This window comes from Lynx rufus, unplaced genomic scaffold (genome assembly GCF_022079265.1).
Source record: "Lynx rufus isolate CCGP_SWC_20201006 ecotype Redwood Valley unplaced genomic scaffold, mLynRuf1.p SCAF_3, whole genome shotgun sequence".
Classification (NCBI taxonomy): domain Eukaryota; kingdom Metazoa; phylum Chordata; class Mammalia; order Carnivora; family Felidae; genus Lynx; species Lynx rufus.
The window spans coordinates 83,373,337-83,396,845 of NW_025814845.1; the positions used below are offsets into that span (position 1 = coordinate 83,373,337).

The 23,509-nt window shown below is 36.3% G+C and overlaps 1 protein-coding gene across 1 annotated transcript in view; it reads right to left on the bottom strand.

Moving 5' to 3' along the window:
• Positions 1–23,509, bottom strand: part of CENPE (centromere protein E) — an 86,790-nt gene that overhangs the window by 51,551 nt on the left and 11,730 nt on the right. The window contains exons 10-18 of the mRNA XM_047091827.1: positions 22,436–22,523; positions 21,958–22,087; positions 20,512–20,631; positions 16,747–16,905; positions 13,269–13,413; positions 12,274–12,362; positions 10,521–10,688; positions 6,648–6,722; positions 6,301–6,420 (exon numbers count right to left, since the gene is read on the bottom strand). Of these exons, the coding sequence (XP_046947783.1) occupies positions 6,301–6,420; positions 6,648–6,722; positions 10,521–10,688; positions 12,274–12,362; positions 13,269–13,413; positions 16,747–16,905; positions 20,512–20,631; positions 21,958–22,087; positions 22,436–22,523 (1,094 nt within the window). The remainder of the gene's footprint in view (positions 1–6,300; positions 6,421–6,647; positions 6,723–10,520; positions 10,689–12,273; positions 12,363–13,268; positions 13,414–16,746; positions 16,906–20,511; positions 20,632–21,957; positions 22,088–22,435; positions 22,524–23,509) is intronic.

Here is a 23,509-nt window from a genome sequence, read left to right on the forward strand (position 1 = left end):
GGATCTGACTCCCTCCGGCTGCCACAGGGCCCCTCCTGAAGTGGATCACCTAAGGAGAAGCGAGCTAAGCCTGCCCCCCCTGCCGCCGTGCACCTTGCCTTCCCACCCCAGCTAATACACCAGATCCCCAGCATCACAAGCCTGGCAGTGTGCAAGTAGCCCAGACGGGCCACGCCAGCCCACAGTGAATCCCGCTCCTAGGAGAGGGGAAGAGAAGGCACACACCAGTCTGACTGTGGCCCCAGCGGTGGGCTGGGGGCAGACATCAGGTCGGACTGCGGCCCCGCCCACCAACTCCAGTTATACACCACAGCACAGGGGAAGTGCCCTGCAGGCCCTCACCACACCAGGGACTATCCAAAATGACCAAGCGGAAGAATTCCCCTCAGAAGAATCTCCAGGAAATAACAACAGCTAATGAGCTGATCAAAAAGGATTTAAATAATATAACAGAAAGTGAATTTAGAATAATAGTCATAAAATTGATCGCTGGGCTGGAAAACAGCATACAGGACAGCAGAGAATCTCTTGCTACAGACATCAGGGGACTAAGGAACAGTCACGAGGAGCTGAAAAACGCTTTAAAGGAAATGGAAAACAAAATGCAAACCACCACGGCTCGGATGGAAGAGGCAGAGGAGAGAATAGGTGAACTAGAAGATAAAGTTATGGAAAAAGAGGAAGCTGAGAAAAAGAGAGATAAAAAAATCCAGGAGTATGAGGGGAAAATTAGAGAACTAAGTGATACACTAAAAAGAAATAATATACGCATAATTGGTATCCCAGAGGAGGAAGAGAGAGGGAAAGGTGCTGAAGGGGTACTTGAAGAAATAATAGCTGAGAACTTCCCTGAACTGGGGAAGGAAAAAGGCATTGAAATCCAAGAGGCACAGAGAACTCCCTTCAGACGTAACTTGAATCGATCTTCTGCACGACATATCATAGTGAAACTGGCAAAATACAAGGATAAAGAGAAAATTCTGAAAGCAGCAAGGGGTAAACGTGCCCTCACATATAAAGGGAGACCTATAAGACTCGTGACTGATCTCTCTTTTGAAACTTGGCAGGCCAGAAAGAATTGGCACGAGATTTTCAGGGTGCTAGACAGCAAAAATATGCAGCCAAGAATCCTTTATCCAGCAAGTCTGTCATTTAGAATAGAAGGAGAGATAAAGGTCTTCCCAAACAAACAAAAACTGAAGGAATTTGTCACCACTAAACCAGCCCTACAAGAGATCCTAAGGGGGACCCTGTGAGACAAAGTACCAGAGACATCACTACAAGCATAAAACATACAGACATCACAATGACTCTAAACCCGTATCTTTCTATAATAACACTGAATGTAAATGGATTAAATGCGCCAACCAAAAGACATAGGGTATCAGAATGGATAAAAAAACAAGACCCATCTATTTGCTGTCTACAAGAGACTCATTTTAGACCTGAGGACACCTTTAGATTGAGAGTGAGGGGATGGAGAACTATTTATCATGCTACTGGAAGCCAGAAGAAAGCTGGAGTAGCCATACTTATATCAGACAAACTAGACTTTAAATTAAAGGCTGTAACAAGAGATGAAGAAGGACATTATATAATAGTTACAGGGTCTATCCATCAGGAAGAGCTAACAATTATAAATGTCTATGCGCCGAATACCGGAGCCCCCAAATATATAAAACAATTACTCATAAACAGAAGCAACCTTATTGATAAGAATGTGGTAATTGCTGGGGACTTTAACACCCCACTTACAGAAATGGATAGATCATCTAGACACACGGTCAATAAAGAAACAAGGGCCCTGAATGAGACACTGGATCAGATGGACTTGACAGATATATTTAGAACTCTGCATCCCAAAGCAACAGAATATACTTTCTTCTCGAGTGCACATGGAACATTCTCCAAGATAGATCATATACTGGGTCACAAAACAGCCCTTCATAAGTTTACAAGAATTGAAATTATACCATGCATACTTTCAGACCACAATGCTATGAAGCTTGAAATCAACCACAGGAAAAAGTCTGGAAAACCTCCAAAAGCATGGAGGTTAAAGAACACCCTACTAACGAATGAGTGGGTCAACCAGGCAATTAGAGAAGAAATCAAAAAATATATGGAAACAAACGAAAATGAAAATACAACAATCCAAACGCTTTGGGACGCAGCGAAGGCAGTCCTGAGAGGAAAATACATTGCAATCCAGGCCTATCTCAAGAAACAAGAAAAATCCCAAATACAAAATCTAACAGCACACCTAAAGGAAATAGAAGCAGAACAGCAAAGGCAGCCTAAACCCAGCAGAAGAAGAGAAATAATAAAGATCAGAGCAGAAATAAACAATATAGAATCTAAAAAAACTGTAGAGCAGATCAACGAAACCAAGAGTTGGTTTTTTGAAAAAATAAACAAAATTGACAAACCTCTAGCCAGGCTTCTCAAAAAGAAAAGGGAGATGACCCAAATAGATAAAATCATGAATGAAAATGGAATTATTACAACCAATCCCTCAGAGATACAAACAATTATCAGGGAATACTATGAAAAATTATATGCCAACAAATTGGACAACCTGGAAGAAATGGACAAATTCCTAAACACCCACACTCTTCCAAAACTCAATCAGGAGGAAATAGAAAGCTTGAACAGACCCATAACAAGCAAAGAAATTGAATCGGTTATCAAAAATCTCCCAACAAATAAGAGTCCAGGACCAGATGGCTTCCCAGGGGAGTTCTACCAGACGTTTAAAGCAGAGATAATACCTATCCTTCTCAAGCTATTCCAAGAAATAGAAAGGGAAGGAAAACTTCCAGACTCATTCTATGAAGCCAGTATTACTTTGATTCCTAAACCAGACAGAGACCCAGTAAAAAAAGAGAACTACAGGCCAATATCCCTGATGAATATGGATGCAGAAATTCTCAATAAGATACTAGCAAATCGAATTCAACAGCATATAAAAAGAATTATTCACCATGATCAAGTGGGATTCATTCCTGGGATGCAGGGCTGGTTCAACATTCGCAAATCAATCAACGTGATACATCACATTAACAAAAAAAAAGAGAAGAACCATATGATCCTGTCAATCGATGCAGAAAAGGCCTTTGACAAAATCCAGCACCCTTTCTTAATAAAAACCCTTGAGAAAGTCGGGATAGAAGGAACATACTTAAAGATCATAAAAGCCGTTTATGAAAAGCCCACAGCTAACATCATCCTCAACGGGGAAAAACTGAGAGCTTTTTCCCTGAGATCAGGAACACGACAGGGATGCCCACTCTCACCGTTGTTGTTTAACATAGTGCTGGAAGTTCTAGCATCAGCAATCAGACAACAAAAGGAAATCAAAGGCATCAAAATTGGCAAAGATGAAGTCAAGCTTTCGCTTTTTGCAGACGACATGATATTATACATGGAAAATCCGATAGACTCCACCAAAAGTCTGCTAGAACTGATACATGAATTCAGCAAAGTTGCAGGATACAAAATCAATGTACAGAAATCAGTTGCATTCTTATACACTAACAATGAAGCCACAGAAAGACAAATAAAGAAACTGATCCCATTCACAATTGCACCAAGAAGCATAAAATACCTAGGAATAAATCTAACCAAAGATGTAAAGGATCTGTATGCTGAAAACTATAGAAAGCTTATGAAGGTAATTGAAGAAGATTTAAAGAAATGGAAAGACATTCCCTGCTCATGGATTGGAAAAATAAATATTGTCAAAATGTCAATACTACCCAAAGCTATCTACACATTCAATGCAATCCCAATCAAAATTGCACCAGCATTCTTCTCGAAACTAGAACAAGCAATCCTAAAATTCATATGGAACCACAAAAGGCCCCGAATAGCCAAAGGAATTTTGAAGAAGAAGACCAAAGCAGGAGGCATCACAATCCCAGACTTCAGCCTCTACTACAAAGCTGTCATCATCAAGACAGCATGGTATTGGCACAAAAACAAACACACAGACCAATGGAATAGAATAGAAACCCCAGAACTAGACCCACAAACATATGGCCAACTCATCTTTGACAAAGCAGGAAAGAACATCCAATGGAAAAAAGACAGCCTCTTTAACAAATGGTGCTGGGAGAACTGGACAGCAACATGCAGAAGGTTGAAACTAGACCACTTTCTCACACCATTTACAAAAATAAACTCAAAATGGATAAAGGACCTAAATGTGAGACAGGAAACCATCAGAACCTTAGAGGAGAAAGCAGGAAAAGACCTCTCTGACCTCAGCCGTAGCAATCTCTTACTCGACACATCCCCAAAGGCAAGGGAATTAAAAGCAAAAGTGAATTACTGGGACCTTATGAAGATAAAAAGCTTCTGCACAGCAAAGGAAACAACCAACAAAACTAAAAGGCAACCAACGGAATGGGAAAAGATATTTGCAAATGACATATCGGACAAAGGGCTAGTATCTAAAATCTATAAAGAGCTCACCAAACTCCACACCCGAAAAACAAATAACCCAGTGGAGAAATGGGCAGAAAACATGAATAGACACTTCTCTAAAGAAGACATCCAGATGGCCAACAGGCACATGAAAAGATGTTCAGCGTCGCTCCTTATCAGGGAAATACAAATCAAAACCACACTCAGGTATCACCTCACGCCAGTCAGAGTGGCCAAAATGAACAAATCAGGAGACTATAGATGCTGGAGAGGATGTGGAGAAACGGGAACCCTCTTGCACTGTTGGTGGGAATGCAAATTGGTGCAGCCGCTCTGGAAAGCAGTGTGGAGGTTCCTCAGAAAATTAAAAATAGACCTACCCTATGACCCAGCAATAGCACTGCTAGGAATCTACCCAAGGGATACAGGAGTACTGATGCATAGGGGCACTTGTACCCCAATGTTCATAGCAGCACTCTCAACAATAGCCAAATTATGGAAAGAGCCTAAATGTCCATCAACTGATGAATGGATAAAGAAATTGTGGTTTATATACACAATGGAATACTACGTGGCAATGAGAAAAAATGAAATATGGCCTTTTGTAGCAACGTGGATGGAACTGGAGAGTGTGATGCTAAGTGAAATAAGCCATACAGAGAAAGACAGATACCATATGGTTTCACTCTTATGTGGATCCTGAGAAACTTAACAGGAACCCATGGGGGAGGGGAAGGAAAAAAAAAAAAAAAAAAAAAAAAGGACGTTAGAGTGGGAGAGAGCCAAAGCATAAGAGACTGTTAAAAACTGAGAACAAACTGAGGGTTGATGGGGGGTGGGAGGGAGGGGAGGGTGGGTGATGGGTATTGAGGAGGGCACCTTTTGGGATGAGCACTGGGTGTTGTATGGAAACCAATTTGTCAATAAACTTCATGTAAAAAAAAAAAAAAGACACACACACACAAAAAAAAGTGGCCAATTCTACTTGATACTCTATCAACAGACACTCCAGGATTATATGAAACCTGCCTTTCTTCCCAGGGCCCCAGAACAGTAAGATCACTTTTATAAAAAATCATTTGTCATTAGTAACAGGTAACAGAAGAGTACTAATAAAAGGTAATAAAAAGTACTCTGAAAAATTCAAATGGAAACAAAAGAACAATGGAAACCAAAGTTCCAGCTAGAAACTGCTGCTTTCTTAAAAACGGTGTTAAAAACTAGAATCAAACTGATACTTTCTTGAAGTAATCAGGAGGACTGAAAGCAAGGAGAATAGAAAGCAAACAGTGAAAATTAACAATTTCACTACGAAATTCAATGTTATTTAATGGTATATCTTCTACCAACTAAAATCATCTAGAGCTACAGTTTCTGAAAAATAACAAACTTATAAAATACTTATTTAAATTATGATGAGCATGCATTAATATTAATCAAATTGATGAAATTTATAAAACCATGCTCAATTACTTGTGATATGTATAGCTCCAGGTATGTATCAATACCAACATAAGTGCTCACCTGAAGATACTAACTATACAGTTCTACATACATGTGCATACAATAATTAAAAAAATAAAATAATTCTTATTCACTTTTAATGGAAGCTCATCCCTAACTTACCTATATTCACTCAAAGAATGGTATCTTCAACTCTCTATGAATGATTCCTTATCCATAAAATGGCAATGATACTAGTAGTCCCAGTTTCATAGGGTTGACAATATTAAATAAAATACTATATGTAAAACAACTACAACAGTGCCTGGCACACAGCAGGCTCAATATAAGCATTTGCTATAACAATGATGATGATGATGTGCTATAAATGTCTACATGAGAACGCAACAAAATAAACCTGATTTTTACCGATGAGTATGACAAGTCCATTTTTGTATCTTCTGACTTCTGACAGTCTATGTATTTCTGTAGCTTCTTAATCTGTTCTTCCTTTTCTCTAAGCAGCTCTACTTTTGAACTTAGCTCATTCTAAAAGAAGTGTGAAACAAAAAAGAGAAACATATTTAATTGGATTTATATTTTAGGGGGTTAAAAAGAACTTATATTTAACAGTTTACACTGTTAGTAAAATTTAAAAAGTTGACATTGAAAAAAATAAATATATTCTTGTATTTTCTGAAATCATGTTCAATTATGTATGATGTACATTTTAGGCCTAGTTCTTTATCAATGGAAATACCAACATAAATGCTCACCTCAAGATCCTGATTATATACTTCTGCATGCTTAACTAAATTCTTTAAGTTGGAAATTTCATGAATTAGTTGCATCTGTAAGAGCATGTGAACAGGCAACAGAGCAAACCAATAGTTAATAAAGCAAAAAAAAAAAAAAAAAAACCAAAAAAAAAAAAACACCAAAAAACCAAAAAACTAAAAAAACAAAACCAACAACCCCAAAAGATAGCATTCATTCATTCACCACTTCAGAATCACCAAACAGTAAGAAGGGACTGAGAAATCAATTGTTCAAGCTACCGGTACAGAGCACCTCATTAAACAGAGACAAACTCAACAGAAAATTCCCAATCCCCATAAAACAAGCCAACAAGAAAAAAACCTCAGCATGGCCCAACTAATAGTTATGTCATCTGTTAATAATGCTATAATAAAGTTAAAAGCAAATTAGTATGCATTCCTTGGAGGAAATAAACTTTTAAAAGATACACTTTTAGGGGCACCTGGGTGGCTCAGTTGGTTAAGTGTCCGACTTTGGCTCAGGTCATGATCTCACAGCTTGTGGGTTCAATCCTCACATCAGGCTTTGTGCTGACAGTTTGGAACCTGCTTCAGATTCTGTGTCTCCCTCTCTCTCTGCCCCTACCTCACTCACGCTCTCTCTCTCTCTCTCTCAAAAATAAATAAACATTAAAAAAATTTTTTTTAAATACATTTTTTTTTTAAATACATTTTTAATAGATTTTTGTTTTGGGGAAGTTAAGTACAGACATGTGTTTATTCTACAAGATTTTTTTTCTTCCTGTAAATTATCCATTTAGTTTTTATACTGGCATACTTTTTAAGGCTTTGTGGTTTAGAATTTAGGTTTAGATTAACGTAGCTTCATGTGGTGTTTTTATAATAATATTACTGTTCACCAAGCTACAGAGATAGGTATGGGATTATGAATTATTACCTTGTCAATTCAGTCTACAGAAAATACTAAAAAGATGATGTTATTGGTTTACATTTTTCAACTGTCTAAAAGTACAAAGAATACTTAAAGATACAAGTATTTCTATTAAAGTTTCCTTTTCACAAAATATCTGGAGCATTAAATATTTGAGTTTCAGGTATTCTTGTGTCAAAGCAAGTAAATGACAATTTACCACAGATAAACGTTTTTTCCCTTAGAATTATTTAATCTTCATAATTCGATGAATCCTTTAAAAGTAAAGGCAAATTCGAGTAGAATGTAAGGGACTTAGGAAAACAGCATCTTGTTTAATACTTTATGAATGTTTAATTCAGTCCTAACTAGATTTAGACTCAGACTAGTGCTCGTGTTGATGTTCTTATTTTGGGTCAATGTCCTCCAACATTGCCTCCACAATATTATGTGAGCCAAATTTGTAATTTAAGATTTTCTACTGGCTGCATAAAAGAAAGAAACAGGTAGAATTAATTTTGATAATGTATTTTAACCTAAAATATTCAAAATACTATCATTTGTTCATGTAATCAATATAAAAAATTAAAGAAATAGTTTACATTCTTTTTTTTTTTTCATACTTAATTCAGACTGGCCCCATTTCAAATGCTCAAAATCACCACATGTGCTAAGTGGCTACCAAGTGTTCAGCAAAATTTTAGACATTTATATTGGTTATAACTTAAATTGGCTCCATCTTTTTTTTCTTTCCTGTTTCTAAATTTTGTGCAAGAAAATCACATTTACCAATAAAGAAGAACTAAATTTACCTTCATTTTAGAAAATAAACATTTAGAAAGAAAAATTGTCCCACTTTCATTTGAAATACCACTTTAACTATTGGTTCTCTAACAGAAAAAAGATGGAGTAACTTTTGCAAAGCTCTGAGTGTAACTTCCCAAAGATGTATTAAGATGCTGAGCATAAAGAGAAAGTATATATGATACGATCAAAAGTTAAGTGGTTGCTACATAAAAAAAAAAAAATAGATTTCAACTGTAATTTGCAGCAGGTGAAATAAAATATTTAACTTAAGACAAAAACCTCTAACTTGTTAAAATTCTAAAACTAATCAAGTTAAAACAGGTAGGGGTTGGAATTTACTTTGTTCCCTGAGCATAATACTTACTCCTTCTAAAATCACTAAACATTCTGTATTTCTATATTCCCATTTGAAAATTATCCATAGCCTTGGTGATTTATAAGACCATCGGCAAACCAGGGCAATACCCACATGTCTTAAGGTCATTATTTGACTTTTCATTCTGTTTTCATTAAGCTTTTCCCCAAAACGGAGGTTTGGGAACACATTTTACTGTATATTCAGACTTACATTCTTAGTTTAAAATGGAATGGACGTTGCAAAAAGAGCTTTGAATAGAGTTAAGTTTTTATTACTTAATCTTTTAGGTTACCTTATTGAACCTAGAATTTTAATTGTGTCCAAGTAAAGATGAAGAGAATAGGATTATTTCTCCCCTTGACTGTGGTTAAAAGAAAAAAAAAAAATTGGGATGTGACAGTAAAGTCATATACTGTGTTATTTTGTAATCTTTTTGTGTGTGAGACAATTTAGTGAGCTTCAGTTTTTATTGATACAGAAATCATGTAAAAAACTTAGAAATGATTGCTATACTTTATGCTCAGTTAGCCTTGCATCTGAGCAGTTTGGCTCCAGAGACAATGGTCTTAACCATGACACTACACCACCCCCTTCCTTATAAAACTCTGTTTTATAGACTGAAATTCATGGGCCAATATATGACATTTTGTATTTTGTTAAAATGTAAATTTTAAACCAAGCTAAATGAAACCCTGTGGAGAACATATAGACTTCCTCTTAGGATATATACCCATAAATGTAGGATTAACTTTAATTTGTATATAGAATGGAAATAATAGTTTTGGCACAGATTTCTTTTTTCCTTATTAAAAAAAAAAAGAGGGTGAGAAATGAAACAATGATATGAGGAAAGAGCATTGTGTTCCTTTGGGCTATCCACACAGAAATCTTAGAAGTAGCTACAAATTAACTCATCATTTAACTACACCAGTACTGGCTCTTATTTGGCAGGGCAGGAGAGGGGAGTGGGCTAGGGACAGATTCATAGTCTGACAAAAGCTATGGATTCTTATTCCAGAAAAATGAATATCCTTCAAAAATTCTGCAAAATAATTTTATACTGTCTGTGAACTCTAAGTTAAGGACTGTGTGCTCTAAGAAATCTTAAATCTCTTGGACAATTCCTAAGTACCTGAAGTTTGAGGGTTTCTGAATTAGGTTCTCTAAACATAGAGCCTAATATATATTTAGAAAATTTAAGTGATCTGTTTCATTTCTAAAAATTGCATTACAAGTATTTAGTATTTAGTTACACTAATTTTCACAATAACTCTCTTATATGGAAAAAGACATGAGCATAATCAGCTTCCCCGTCTATTCTAATAATGTTCTAAATATTTAGGAATATACTTTTTAAAGAAAATGAAATCCATGGGTCCATGGATATGTAGTATCCATGCATAAAACATTCAGTCAGATAGTAAAATTCATATTGGTCTCAGTAGGAAATGGTTATACTATAGACAGAATTTACGTGTGCTCAACCAATTAACTGATAATATACAAATTACAATGAAATAACTTATTCAAGACAAATCCATCAATAGGCAGATGCACCAAACCATCCCAAAGACATTTGTAATTTTTCCTTCTTCTTGTGCGTGAGCACAAGTGAAACAAATATGCTTTAAATATTTTAAAAGTGACACAAATGAATTATTTCTTAAATTCTTTAAATTGTGTCTACATATGGAAAATGGCTGGATTCTTCCTATATCAGCCTTAGAAATATCTTTAAGAGAATGAAACTTCTTTGAAAAGTATGGTTTTAGTTTCATGTTTCCATATCTCTTACCTCCTGATCTTTTTCCGCTTTTCTTTCTAGAGCCTCAAATTCATCCAAATCATTCTTTTCTTTTAATTTCAATTCCATTTCTTCATTTTCTCGTCTCAGTTGTTCATAGTCCAATATCAGATTATCATAGTTGGCACGAAGTGAATTCAGCTCACTTTCTAAGTTTTCCTATTGGCAACAAAACCAGATTTTCAAGACAGAATTCAAATCATATATTGTTTCTTTTAGATTACTCAAATAATTAATTTAACCTTATATCATGTAGCAACTTAGGTCATTCTCTTCTTCAATATCTTTCTTTTTTATTTTACTTTATTTATTCTCAAGTTAGTTAGCATACAGTGTAGTCTTGGCTTCAGGAGTAGATTCCTCTTCAATATCTAATGGTCTAGTTTCATCCCAGGTAAAATAAAGGGTGTGAATTTCGGTAAACTAGCTAATTTAGAATAGCAGGCAATTTTGAAAGGAGTATGTAAAAAACATCTTATAAACAATGCTTGCCAATATTTAACTGGAAAAGTTGTTGGGAGGAGGAATTTGGGGAGGTAGGGTGTATACTGGGAAGTCCATTTGACCACAGTTTTTTTTTTTAATTTTTTTTTTAACATTTATTTATTTTTGAGAGACAGAGTGATACAGAGCATGAGTGGGCGAGGGTCAGAGAGAGAGGGAGACACAGGATCCAAAGCAGGCTCCAGGCTTTGAGCTGTCAGCACAGAGCCGATGCGGGGCTCGCACTCACAGACAAGATCATGACCTGAGCAGAAGTTGACTGCTTAACCGACTGAGCCACCCAGGTGCCCCATTTGACCACAGTTTTTTAAGCTCCTTAGTAATAAAGCTGATAATTTAATTCTCTACCTATCTGATGCCTGTTTTATTTCTCAGACAGGTCTGAATTTAGGAAGGGAAACAGAAATATTCTTCATTGACCTCTAGTGCCATGTTTTACCATACTCAAAAGAGGCCTGTTCCTGTTTTGTATACTATTATGAGAAAGAGATAAACTGTAAGTTATAGAAACAAAAATAAACACCAGGAATTTTCCAACAATAACACACTTCTAGAGGATGTTTTAGGGACATAAAAGCACTTTACCTCTAATACTCACCTAATTATAACTAATATGATGGTTAACTAATGGTAGTAATTCCCAAGCATCACTGCAATTTCACTCTAAAACTAAAATGAAATTTCCTTAACAAAAACATTTATAAAACTATACTGTATTTCTTTGGACATTAGTAGCCTAGAAAGTAAACATGGACTCTCTACCCACTGAAGTTTTTACTATAGTATTCCTTGTTTACAGTTTTGACAAGGTCATATATAATATATTTACTTTTATTTTTCAGTCTTATTTGGCAATATTACCCCCCACCCCCGATGTGTCATTTTTCTACTATATGCTTGAGAATTTTGACACTTTAAAAATCAGCCTTTTTACCCTTATGGGTCTAAGTAAAAACAAAAACCAAAAACAACAACATCAACAAACAAACAAAAAATCACGAATACCAAGATCTGCTGGTAAAGAACCAGAAGCAAAGGTTCACCTAATACGATACACCTGCATTATGAAATTTTTCGCCTCCTCCGCATGCCAGTTAGCAACTAGCAGTGTTACGAGTAATTAGAACCAAAACTGTTACCGAAATTAAGTCAGAGCTTATAATGTGCAGCAACAATAGTGAACACCAATAAAAAATGAATTTTAAAAAGAGAGTATGTCTATGAAGTACACTTAAATTACCTGACTTAGTAGCTTTGTTGCTGGATTCCACTCTACCTCTGTTAATGGATCAAGAGTGTTACTGAAAATATCAGATTCTGAAGAGATAGCTATAATAAGGAGAAAAAGAAATTTATCCATAAATGTGTTAATAAAATTTCTCAAAAGTCAAAGACTATAAGAAAATCTGATCAGAGGTAATAATAAGATCCAATTAGGTAACATGTGCTCTCAATATGAATGCCAAGAATATATTAACAACAGATATGATCATTTATAGTATGGTATGAATTAAGATCCCTGGTTGGGGTTAGTAATATAATATAGATCCTTAATAAAATATAGTTACCTACATTATAGGGACAAAATCTGAATTTAAGATTTGATCATTGTAAGTAGGTTTTAAAATGCCCTTTAAAAATACTGATAATGTTGGAGACGTTATTTTGAAACATGTCTGTGTAATGTCCCCCTTCCAAGATTAAACAAAGTTTAAGGCAGATGTTATATGGATACTAATTTAATTGGATAATGATTAGAACAAAAACCAAACAATAAAAACATGTCTCATGTGTTTCAACTACAGTGCATTATTCTTAAGAGTCTTGAAAAAAATAGAGAATGTTCACTGTCTTAAAATTACTAATTTTTTATCATTATCTCCATCTGTAATCATATCTAAAATTCATACATTTTATTAAATGTGTTTACCACATTAACTGAATTGTAAAGAAAGTCTTTCTTTACAGGGATAATTTTTTGTTTTGATTTTGAGTTTTTGATTTTTTTTTTTTTTTTTTTACTTTAGAGAGATGGAGTGCAAGTTGGGGAGAGGACAGAGGGAGTGAGATAGAGAATCCTAAGCAAGCGCCATGCTGATTGTGGAGCCTGACATGGGACTCGATCTCACAGCCCTGGGATCATGACCTGGGCCGAAATCAAGTCAACCAACTGAGTCACCCAGGTGCCCCTACAAGGATGCCTTTATAATTAAAAGCAGCTGAAAAAGTACTCACATTCATCAATTTCTCCTATCATAGTTATAGCTGCCTTATGTGTTTTTGTTATATTTGCTGACATATTAAATTCATTTAAATAATTTGAGTCCTTCATTTTGTTAATTTTGCCAAGACACCAAGTGACTCTTCGTTTTCTTTTAGCCTAAGGAGAAAGAAATAAAAATTACCTCGCACAGATCTGGGCTCAAACATCATAAAACAAGGGAATTAGTTTTCATTTTTGGAAAGCACTAACTTGGTAGAATTCTTATTAAGCCTATGTAATATCATACTGGGCTTAGGACATCCTGTGAGAACACAAACTTTTAAAATCAGTGTTTAACCCATAAAAAAATTTGATGAAACAAATGTCATGTTTTACTTGAAGTTTTATTTACAAACTTTTCTGGGACTTAATTGAAAGGACTTGGCAGACTCACAACCCTTTAAGTAAGTAATCCAGTGTTCTCCAGAAAGGAAGTTGCTGCTGCCACACCATAGCTACCAAAAGCACGTCTGAGTCTCCAGCTTTAACTGACAAGGGACAGACAGTCCGTTTGAATTTCCTGCAGTGAATGAATCTCACACATGTGGCCTTCACAATGCCAGTTCTCTTCCAATTCAGTAAAGCTAATGCCTCCACTAGCACTCCTGACCTCATTGTTCCTTTCTCCCTTGAGACCTTGCTCCCTGGGTTATCTGTTCATGTCATCTTTACCAGTTCCCTCCTATTAGCCTGATAAATGCTCAAGCCTCTTTGTTTACTTTTATTTTATTTTAGTATCTTTTTTTTGAGAGAGAGAGAGAATGAGATTCTTAAGCAGGCTCCACGCTTAGCAGGGAGTCTGACCCAGGGCTCGATCCCACTACTCTGTGATCACGACCTGAGTCAAAATCAAGAATCAAACACTCAACCGACTGAGCCATCCATGTGCCCTATTTGCTTTTGATTTTTTTTAAAAACAAACTCTTCAGTCCTTACTTCTCTCTATCTACCATTGTATTCTTCCTCATCATCCATCTACTCCTTCCAGGAATACCTCTGTCTCCCAGCTAGCTGTCCTCACCTCTCACTCTGCTTTGCTGGTTTCTCCTCCTCTGCTTGTGTTTTTCCATATTTCACAGTTACTATTTTTCTGTGGTCCCTCTGCTAGGTCCAAGTATTGTCTTATTCGATCCTCTCTACAATTCTATTACTAGGATTTATAGATCCTTTCTATAGATCTATAAATGATCCTTTCTTCTGAAGCCAGTCCTCTCTACTGTGTTCATGATCCAATCCCTTGGGGCCATCTTAACCCTCTGTAAAGTGGCTTCCACTCCTACCACATAACTCAAATTGTTTTGTAAATGAGCTTCTTATATCCAAATCCAAAAAGTTTTTGTCTAAATTTATCCTTTATTTATTTTTTAGTTATTTTAATGTTTGTTTATTTTTGAGAGTGAGAGAGAGCATGAGCAAGGGAGGAGCAGAGACAGAGACAGACAGAGAGAGAGAGAGAGAGAGACAGACAGACAGACAGAGACAGAATCCAAAGCAGGCTCCAGGCTCTGAGATGTCAGCACAGTGAGCAATGTGGGGCTCGAACTCATGAACTGCGAGACCATGACCTGAGCTGAAGTCGGACTCCTAACCGACTAAGCCACCCAGGTACCCCATGTCTATATTTATCTTAATTAAGTTCTTAGCAGAATGTGACATTGCTAATCACTACCTCTCTGAAATATTTTCTTCTCTTAGAGACCACATTCACCAGATTTACTTAACTCTACAGCTAATCCTGGGCTCCCTTTGGGATTCTTTTGCCTTTATTGAAAAGTTGTCCTTGGGATCTTTGGCTCTCTATTCTTTTCATTTTCAACATGCTCCCAGAACAAGACTATCCATTCCCATGACTTTACTTTGGATCTGTAGTATCTAATGGCCACATTGGTATCTCCACCTCACAAATTTCACTTGAATTTCATATATTTGGATTTTCAACTGCATGACACCTTAAACTGGAGATGGCCCAAATAAAACACTGAGCAGCTGCACTGAGCTTCATCCAGTGTTCTTTAACACCAGCAAGCCTAGCGATGTTTGCAAATTATTCTGGATACCTCCCTATCCCTGTCCCTCACATCTAAACAATCATAAAGTCCTGTTGAGTCTACACACAGCTCTCCAATTTATCCACATCTTTGGCATCTCCAGAGTCACAGTCCTTGTACAGTCCCAACCAATCTGATGCACACAAGCAGACACACCTTTCTAAAACACAGTTCTGTGTTACATACAAGGCTTTTCCTTGTCCTTAGCATAACACAGTGTTCAAATCCTTCACTATGGTTTAAAATTCCTCTGCCACCAAAACATTCTAAGTCCAAGAAATATATTATGTTGTTTTCACAACTCCGAGCTTTTGTACATGTAGATCTCTTCCTAAAATATTCTCCCTTATACCTTCCATTGGACTATTTTCTTCTCGTCAGTCTGTCAACAAATAGCTCTTCGAATGTCTTCTTTATACCAGCTATGGTGACTTGAGCATAATGTCTATTAATAATTACCTTAATTAAGAGCATACATATATTGAGGATTTGCCCTGTAGAAAGTGTAGTGTTAGGCACAGTCTATGTATTATTTAACTTAATTCTCCCAGCATTCCTATGAGGTGGAGATCTAGGTATCTCACAAATAAGAAAATGCAACAAAGGGTATTTAAGAAATTGCCCAAGGTAAAGAGTTAGGAACTGACAGCATCAGGATTCAAATCTAGGCAGTCAAGCTCCAGAGGCCATCCTTTTAACCATGATACCATTATAGCCAAAACATACTTACTTGACCAAAAAAAAACCCCTAACTCTACCAAAAACAAAAAGTACACATACTGGAAACCAGAATTTTGATCACTATGTTGATTTGTATTCTAGATCAATTATCCTGAGATTGATATTCTTTTTCTTTAAAGAGAAAATATTCCCATATACCCTAGACACCTGTCGTTCCCAATCACTTGATCAACTTCATCAGAATTACTTAAGAAGCATATTGAATATAGATTCCTTGTCAATATTCCAGACTTCTTGTGCATTTTTTTTTTTTTTAATTTTACAGAGAGAACAAGCGTGAGTGGGGGAAGAGGGGCAGAGGAAGAAAGAGAGAAAATCATAATCATTCATACTCAGCATGGAGCCTGACATGGGGCTCAATCCCATGACCTTGGGATCACGACCTAGGCTGAAATCAAGAGTTGGATGATCAACTGAGCCACCCAGGTGCCCCTATTCTAGATTTCTTGAATTAGGATCTCTACATGTAGGATCAGAGATCAGTATTTTTAATGAACCTTTTAGGTTTTGCTGACACATAGGCAAACACACAAAATGTTCTGGGTTTCCTGAATACACTGTAACAAAGGATAAGAAATGCATAACTATATTATAAACCTATAGGAATACCCATCCTAGTCTCTATATACTAAGTCTGAGTTGTCATTCCTTTAAATTTTACCTTTAATTCCTGTTGTGATGTGAGGGAAGAAGAAGTCACCAGCATCCGCGTTAAATTCTGAATTTTCTCAATCTGTACTTTTTGAAGCAAATCTTTTTCTTCCAAAAGTTGGGCTAATTGGTCTTTTTCCATTGCCTGGGCTCGAGTCTCTAAAGAAACCTATAGAGTATAATATTAAGTTATATTAATAATAAACATAGCTAGATTTTCAAGCCTTGAAAGTAGCTTGAAAGAACAGAATATTAAATTTGTATGTGAACTATGAGAATTTACAGTTTACCGAAATAAAATATATCTTACCTATAGAATACTAATACTCAGTTGCCACAAAGAGTAATTTTTCTAACTTATAATAAAGTAAAATAAACATTTCTTCCCATGTGACTATTCTATGCCATATAGATTATAACAAGGCTGTTAAAGCAATCCTATTAATTGCCTAAAAATTAGGCAGAGAAGTCATAACAGCAGAGACTTGAATACCTACAGCAAAGGAACAAATGTTCTCATAAGACTTCCATTTGATATTTTAGCTCATTATTAAAAAGATAACTAAAATATAAAATTTTTACAAAATATGGGACCACAATAGTTTAAATAAACAAATTACAATGACAAATGATTATGCTATCTTATTAGATTGTTATCTTACAGTCAGAAGAAGAATTCAAGATAATGTGAACATACAAAAGACACTTTTAAGTAATTATACATGGTCTCTCTTTTTTAACCTAACTCCCTATGCGTTCATGACAATTTAGAGAGACTATCTCTACTTGGCCCATCTGAACATCTCAAATTTTGCCTTTTGGAAATGAAAAACAATCTAAAATAATTTCAAGAAATCAAATTTTTCAGTTTATATTAAGTTGAAAAATTTTTATGAGTTGATTTCTTCTTACTTGAAAGCTGTTTTAAATTTAGGTTGTAAAAGGTATAAAGAACTTAACAAACTCAACACCCAAAAACCAAATAATCCAGTGAAGAAATGGGCAAAAAACATGAACAGACACTTTTCCAAAGAACACATTCAGATGGCTAAGAGACACATGAAAAGATGCTCAACATCACTCATCATCAAGGAAATACAAATCAAAACTACAATCAGAGATCACCTCACACCTGTCAGATTGGCTAAAATTAACTCAGGAAACAACAGATGTTGGTGAGGATGCAGAGAAAGGGGAATACTTTTGCACTGCTGATGGGAATGCAAAGTAGTGTAGCCATTATGGAAAATAATATGGAGGTTCCTCAAAAAATTAAAAATACAGCTACCCTACGGCCCAGCAGTTGTACTACTAGGAATTTATCCAAAGGATACAGGTGTGCTGTTTCCAACGGGCACATGCACCCCAATGTTTACAACAGCATATAAATCTTTTTCTTAAATTTAAGAAACAAAACAGATGAACATAGGGGAGGGAAGGAAAAGTAAGATAAAAACAGAGAGGAAGGCAAGCCATAAGAGACTCTTAAACAATTTTTTTTTTTTAAATGTTTATTTAGTTTTGAGACAGAGAGAGACAGAGCATGAGCAGGGAAGGGGCAGAGAGAGAGAGGGAGACACAGAATGTGAAGCAGGCTCCAGGCTCTGAGCTGTCAGCACAGAGCCTGACGCGGGGCTTGAACTCACGGACTGTGAGATCATGACCTGAGCCGAAGTCGGACGCTTAACCGACTGAGCCACCCAGGCACCCCAAGAGACTCTTAAATACAGAGAACAAACTGAGGGTTGATGGAGGGGTTGTGGGTGGGGGTTAATAGGTAATGGGCATTAAGGAGGGCTCTTGTTGAGCACGGTGTGATATATGTAAGTGATGAATCACTATGTTCTACTCCTGAAACCATTATTACACTATATGTTAACTAACTTGGATTCAACTAAAATTAAAAATCCAAAAAGGAAGAGTCTCCTGTAAACAAAAATAAAGTTGAATCATGTTTGCATAAAAAAACAAAACAAAATAAAACAAAAAACCCCCGCACTGTGAAAGTCACTGTTCAGAAAATGAAGAAACAAGCCACAGACTGGGAGACAATATTTGCAAAACACATATTTGGTAAGAGATTAGTATCCAAAAAACACTAAGAACTTTTAAACCCAACAATAAGAAAATAATCCAATTTAAAAATGGGCAACAGATCTGAACAGACATCTCACCATAGATGATATATAGATGGTAAATAAACACATGAAAAGACAATGTCATATGTCACTAGGGAATTGCAAATTAAAACAACAACGAGATACCCACTACACACCTATTAGAATGGCTAAAATCCAAAACACTGATAATACCAGATGCTGAACAACGTGGAGCAACAGGAACTCTTACTTATTGTTGGTGGGAATGCAACCACTTTGGAAGACAGTTTGGCAGTTTCTTATTTGTAAAAAAAAATTTTAATGTTTATTTTTAAGAGAGAGGGAGGGAAGGAGGGAGGGAAGGAGGGAGGGAAGGAGGGAGGGAGGGAGGGAGGGAGAGAGAGAATGTGAGTGGGGGAGGGGCAGAGAGAGAGAGAGAGACAGACGGAATCTGAAGCAGGCTCCAGGCTCTGAGCTGTCAGCACAGAGCTGGACGTGGGGCTGGAACTAGAGAGTGGTGAGATCGTGACCTGAGTCGAAGTCGAATGCTTAACCGACTGACCCACCCAGGCGCCCCCAGTTTCTTATAAAACTAAACACACTTATCATTTTATACTCACTAGGATGGCTATTATATAAAAAAAGTAAAATAAATAACAAATATTGGTGAAAGTGTGGAGAAATTCGAAACCTCATGCAATGTGTTGGTTGTGCAAAATGGTACAGCTTCTGTGGAAAAGTATGGTTGTTCCTCAAAATGTTAAACATAGAATTACCATCTGACGCAGCAATTCTATAACTAGGTATGTGTGCAAAAGAACTGACAAGAGGTACTGAAATAGATACTTGTACACCAGTGTTCACAGCAGCATTATTCATAATAGCCAAAAGGTAGAATCAACCCACCTGTCCATGAACAGGTGAATGGATGAACAAAATGTGTTATATCCAGACAATGGATAAAAAAAGACTTAAGTTCTAATACATAGTATGACTTGGATTAACTTTGAAAGCCTTTTGCTAAGTGAAATAAGCTAGACACAAAAGGGCAAATACTGCATGATTCCACTTGCCAGAGGTATCTAGAATAGGTAAATTCATAGTGACATAAATGAGAGTAGAGGTTACCAGGGGCTGGAGGGATGGGGGAGAAATAGGAAGTAATTATTTAATGGGTACAGAGTTTCTGTTTGGGACAATGAAGACGTTTGGGAAATAGTGGCAGTGATTATATCAGTACACTGTTAATGTACCTAATACCACTGAATTTTACACTTAAAAAATGGTAAAATTTTATGTTTCTATTTTAGCACCATAAAAACTTATGACACAGCCTCCCCCCCCCCCCCCAAAAAAAATTAGGTTGTAGACCTCAGCTATTGAGGAGTTAAGAATCTCTGGGTATTTGGGCAGCTCTTAGTTCTAAATCTGCCCCTATTCTTTTTTTTCTTTTAAATTTTATTTATTTCTTTTGAGAGAGAGAGTACAGGAGCAGGGGAGGGACAGAGAGAGGGAGAGAGAGAGAATCCCAAGCAGGCTCTGTGCTGCCAGCATGGAGCCCGACACAGGGCTCGATTCCATGAATTGTGAGATTATGACCTGAGCTGAAATTAAGAGTTGGACGCTCAACCGACTGAGCCACCCAGGCGCCCCTAAATCTGTCGGTTCATACATACCTCCTCTAACTGTTTTTTAAGATCCATTATTTCTTTTCTGTATCTTTTCAGGAGAGCTTCATCACTTGATACCTCATTAACATAAGGAGTATTCTTCATATATTTGGCAGTGCTGGCAAACTGGGGAAAATACAAGAGTGTTAAGTGTTCAACATCAAAAAAATTAATTAATAATATTTAGGTTTCTTGTAATTACGTTTTATAAAGAAAGATCAATCCTCTTCCCAGGTGGCTTAATACTTTTGAACACAGAGAGTATTCTCTATCCTTGTAACTTACCCTGGCTGCTAGTCTTCAGAAGAGTCAGGGAAGTATCTTGAAGACATATGCCAACAGAGAACCTACAAATACTGGCTTACTAGAATCCCACCCACCTCTCAAAGTCAAGAGCAAATGCTCCCTCTACTCTGAAGCTTTGCTTCCAGTGGAAAGTACCTCTCCTTCCTCTGAACTCTATTCCATTTGTTAACAGTTAATTAATCCAAGCCAATCACATTGGAAGACAGGTCTTATCTTCCTTATAGTACTTTAAGATTTTTTTTTAATGTTTACTTATTTTTGAAAGAGAGAGAGAGAGCACGAGCAAGGGAGGTGCAGAGAGAGATGGCGACACAGAATCCAGAGCAGGCTCCAGGCTCTGAGCTGTCAGCACAGAGTCCGATGCATGGCTTGAACTCACGAGCTGTGAGATTGTGACCTGAGCCAAAGTCAGACACAACTGGCTGAGCCACCCAGGTGCCCCTTCCCTATATGACTATAAATTGTGAAGTCAGGGACTGTACTTTCTATCTTTGTTTCTTTCATACTACCTTGAGCCAGTGCTCAATAGCTATTTAAAACAATGTTTCTTAGAGTGTATCAGAAGTAACTTTAAGTGGGTCCATGAAGGTGACCATTAAATAACATTGAACCCTTGACTGAGATGGCTATTCTATTGACATTTCTCATTTTTCCTTTTTTTTTTTTTTTTTTAACAGAAAATGTAAGCCTTAGGCTCAGAGCAAAGGCAATCAACAATGAGCTAGCAGGAATTCAAGAGTTATTTTATTATAAACACACACACATATATGTGTTTTTTGGGGTACCTATTTGTTGAAAGTGATACTAGTTTTTCATTCATGGGATTGAGATAAAGTTTCCTTCTACAATAAATAAAGTAGAAAAAGTAACTTTCTTAAAGAGAAATGTATCAGTATAATAGTGTTGGATACAGCAAAACTGTGGAGGTGGGATATGAATAATTGAAATTTGGGAAAATTAAGGAATACTATTTAGTAGACAGTATACCAATTTTATCGTAATAGATATAGTATGTCATTAAAAAAAAAAAACCAAAACCCTAGTGTTAGTGGGTAATTTTTTTCTTCTTAAAGAGGATTCCCCACTCCCACACACCGCCCCCCCCCCCCGCCCCGGCCTGAATATTGAAATAAAAATCAAACTTACCTGTAGAGTAGTAAGGGTTTCATCAAAAGACACTGGAGTAATTGTGCAGATAATACGTGTTTTTGCATTTCCTCCCAAAGAATTCTGGAGAATTCGTGTTAATTTACTGTCTCGGTAATTTATGAAACCACTTAGTGAGAAAGGAGTTTGGGGAAAAAGAAAAACAGTAAGAATTTTTATTTAACAAAAGTGGTTGGTTTTTAATACAGAACCTTAAATTAGCTACAATTTAAAAATTAATTCTTTATAGGTTACATGAGGCAGATCAAAACTACTCAGTAAAAAATATTTAAAATAGAAAGCAAATTTAGGAAGTTGTAGTCATATATTTAAGAAGCTAAGCATGCTCACAGAATCGCAAAAGCTTTTGAACATATTGAAGAAATCAGTACGTTTGAATGTCACTGAAGTATTAAAATTCTCAACCTAATGAAAAATGTAAGCATTAATAGGTAAATGTACAATGGAATAAACTTACCCAACTTGTCCATCGCTAAGTTTCTTGATCACTTGTCCCAAAATAAATAAACTGCGATTTATATTACAGCCTTCCTTGAGTCGCACACCTGCATTTATTAAGCAAACATAAAAATGAAAACTAACCTCTGTATTAGATGATTAACTCATTTATCAATAAATTGTAAGAGAAACTAGAAATTAAAGGGTTAGATGATAAAGTCTGTGCTTTGGATTAGATCTGAGTCCACCTTTAATACCACTCGTTGAGCTCTTTCCCTGTTCCTCCTACCTAGTAAGTGAATCAGAAAGGTCATCACCTCAGAGAAAGAGCAAAAAGAAAATGATGGCTAAGAAAAAAAATCAGAGGGAAGTAAAGTTCATTTCCCCCAAGAGCCTAATTCCCCAGTTCAAATCTATTTTTTCCAAACCTCCAAATATAGGCAACTATAGACTTACAACCAAATTAATTCCTATTAGGTGCACAACAAAGTTCTTACTTTTAAACTAATATGCTCTCATGAGTCATATACCCCCCCAAAAAAGTACACTGAAAAAGCTCTTTCTCCTGTGCTCCATTCAACCAGTTCCTGTCCCCCTACTAGAAAATCACTTTTCTTAGTTGACTCTTGTAGAGATTTTTAGAAATTCAAGTTCATATATGTTTATTTCTTTTTTACACAAAGAGTAGCACACTATATATGCTAATTTGCACTTTGTTTTTTTTCACTTGGCAATATATCATATCAGTAAACACTGGTGTTTTTATCTTTTATAGCATAAAATTCCATTATATGGACGTATTGAAATTTATTTCCTCAGCACCCTGTTGAGGGTCATGTACGTTTTCAATATACCACATATATAAAAGGTACTACAACAAATAGTTTTGAACAGCTGTTATTTTACAGATGCATTTTTCAGCTATTGCTCTAACAAGCCAGCTAAAACAACAAGCATTTATTTCTTGTTTACAGATTGGAGGACCCACTGGTTTGGTGGATAGAGACCATGCTCAGAGGAGTGTCTCTGTGTCAGGCTGTAGGAAATAAACATAGAAAGGTTTGACATCTTCATGATCTTGAAACTTCCCATC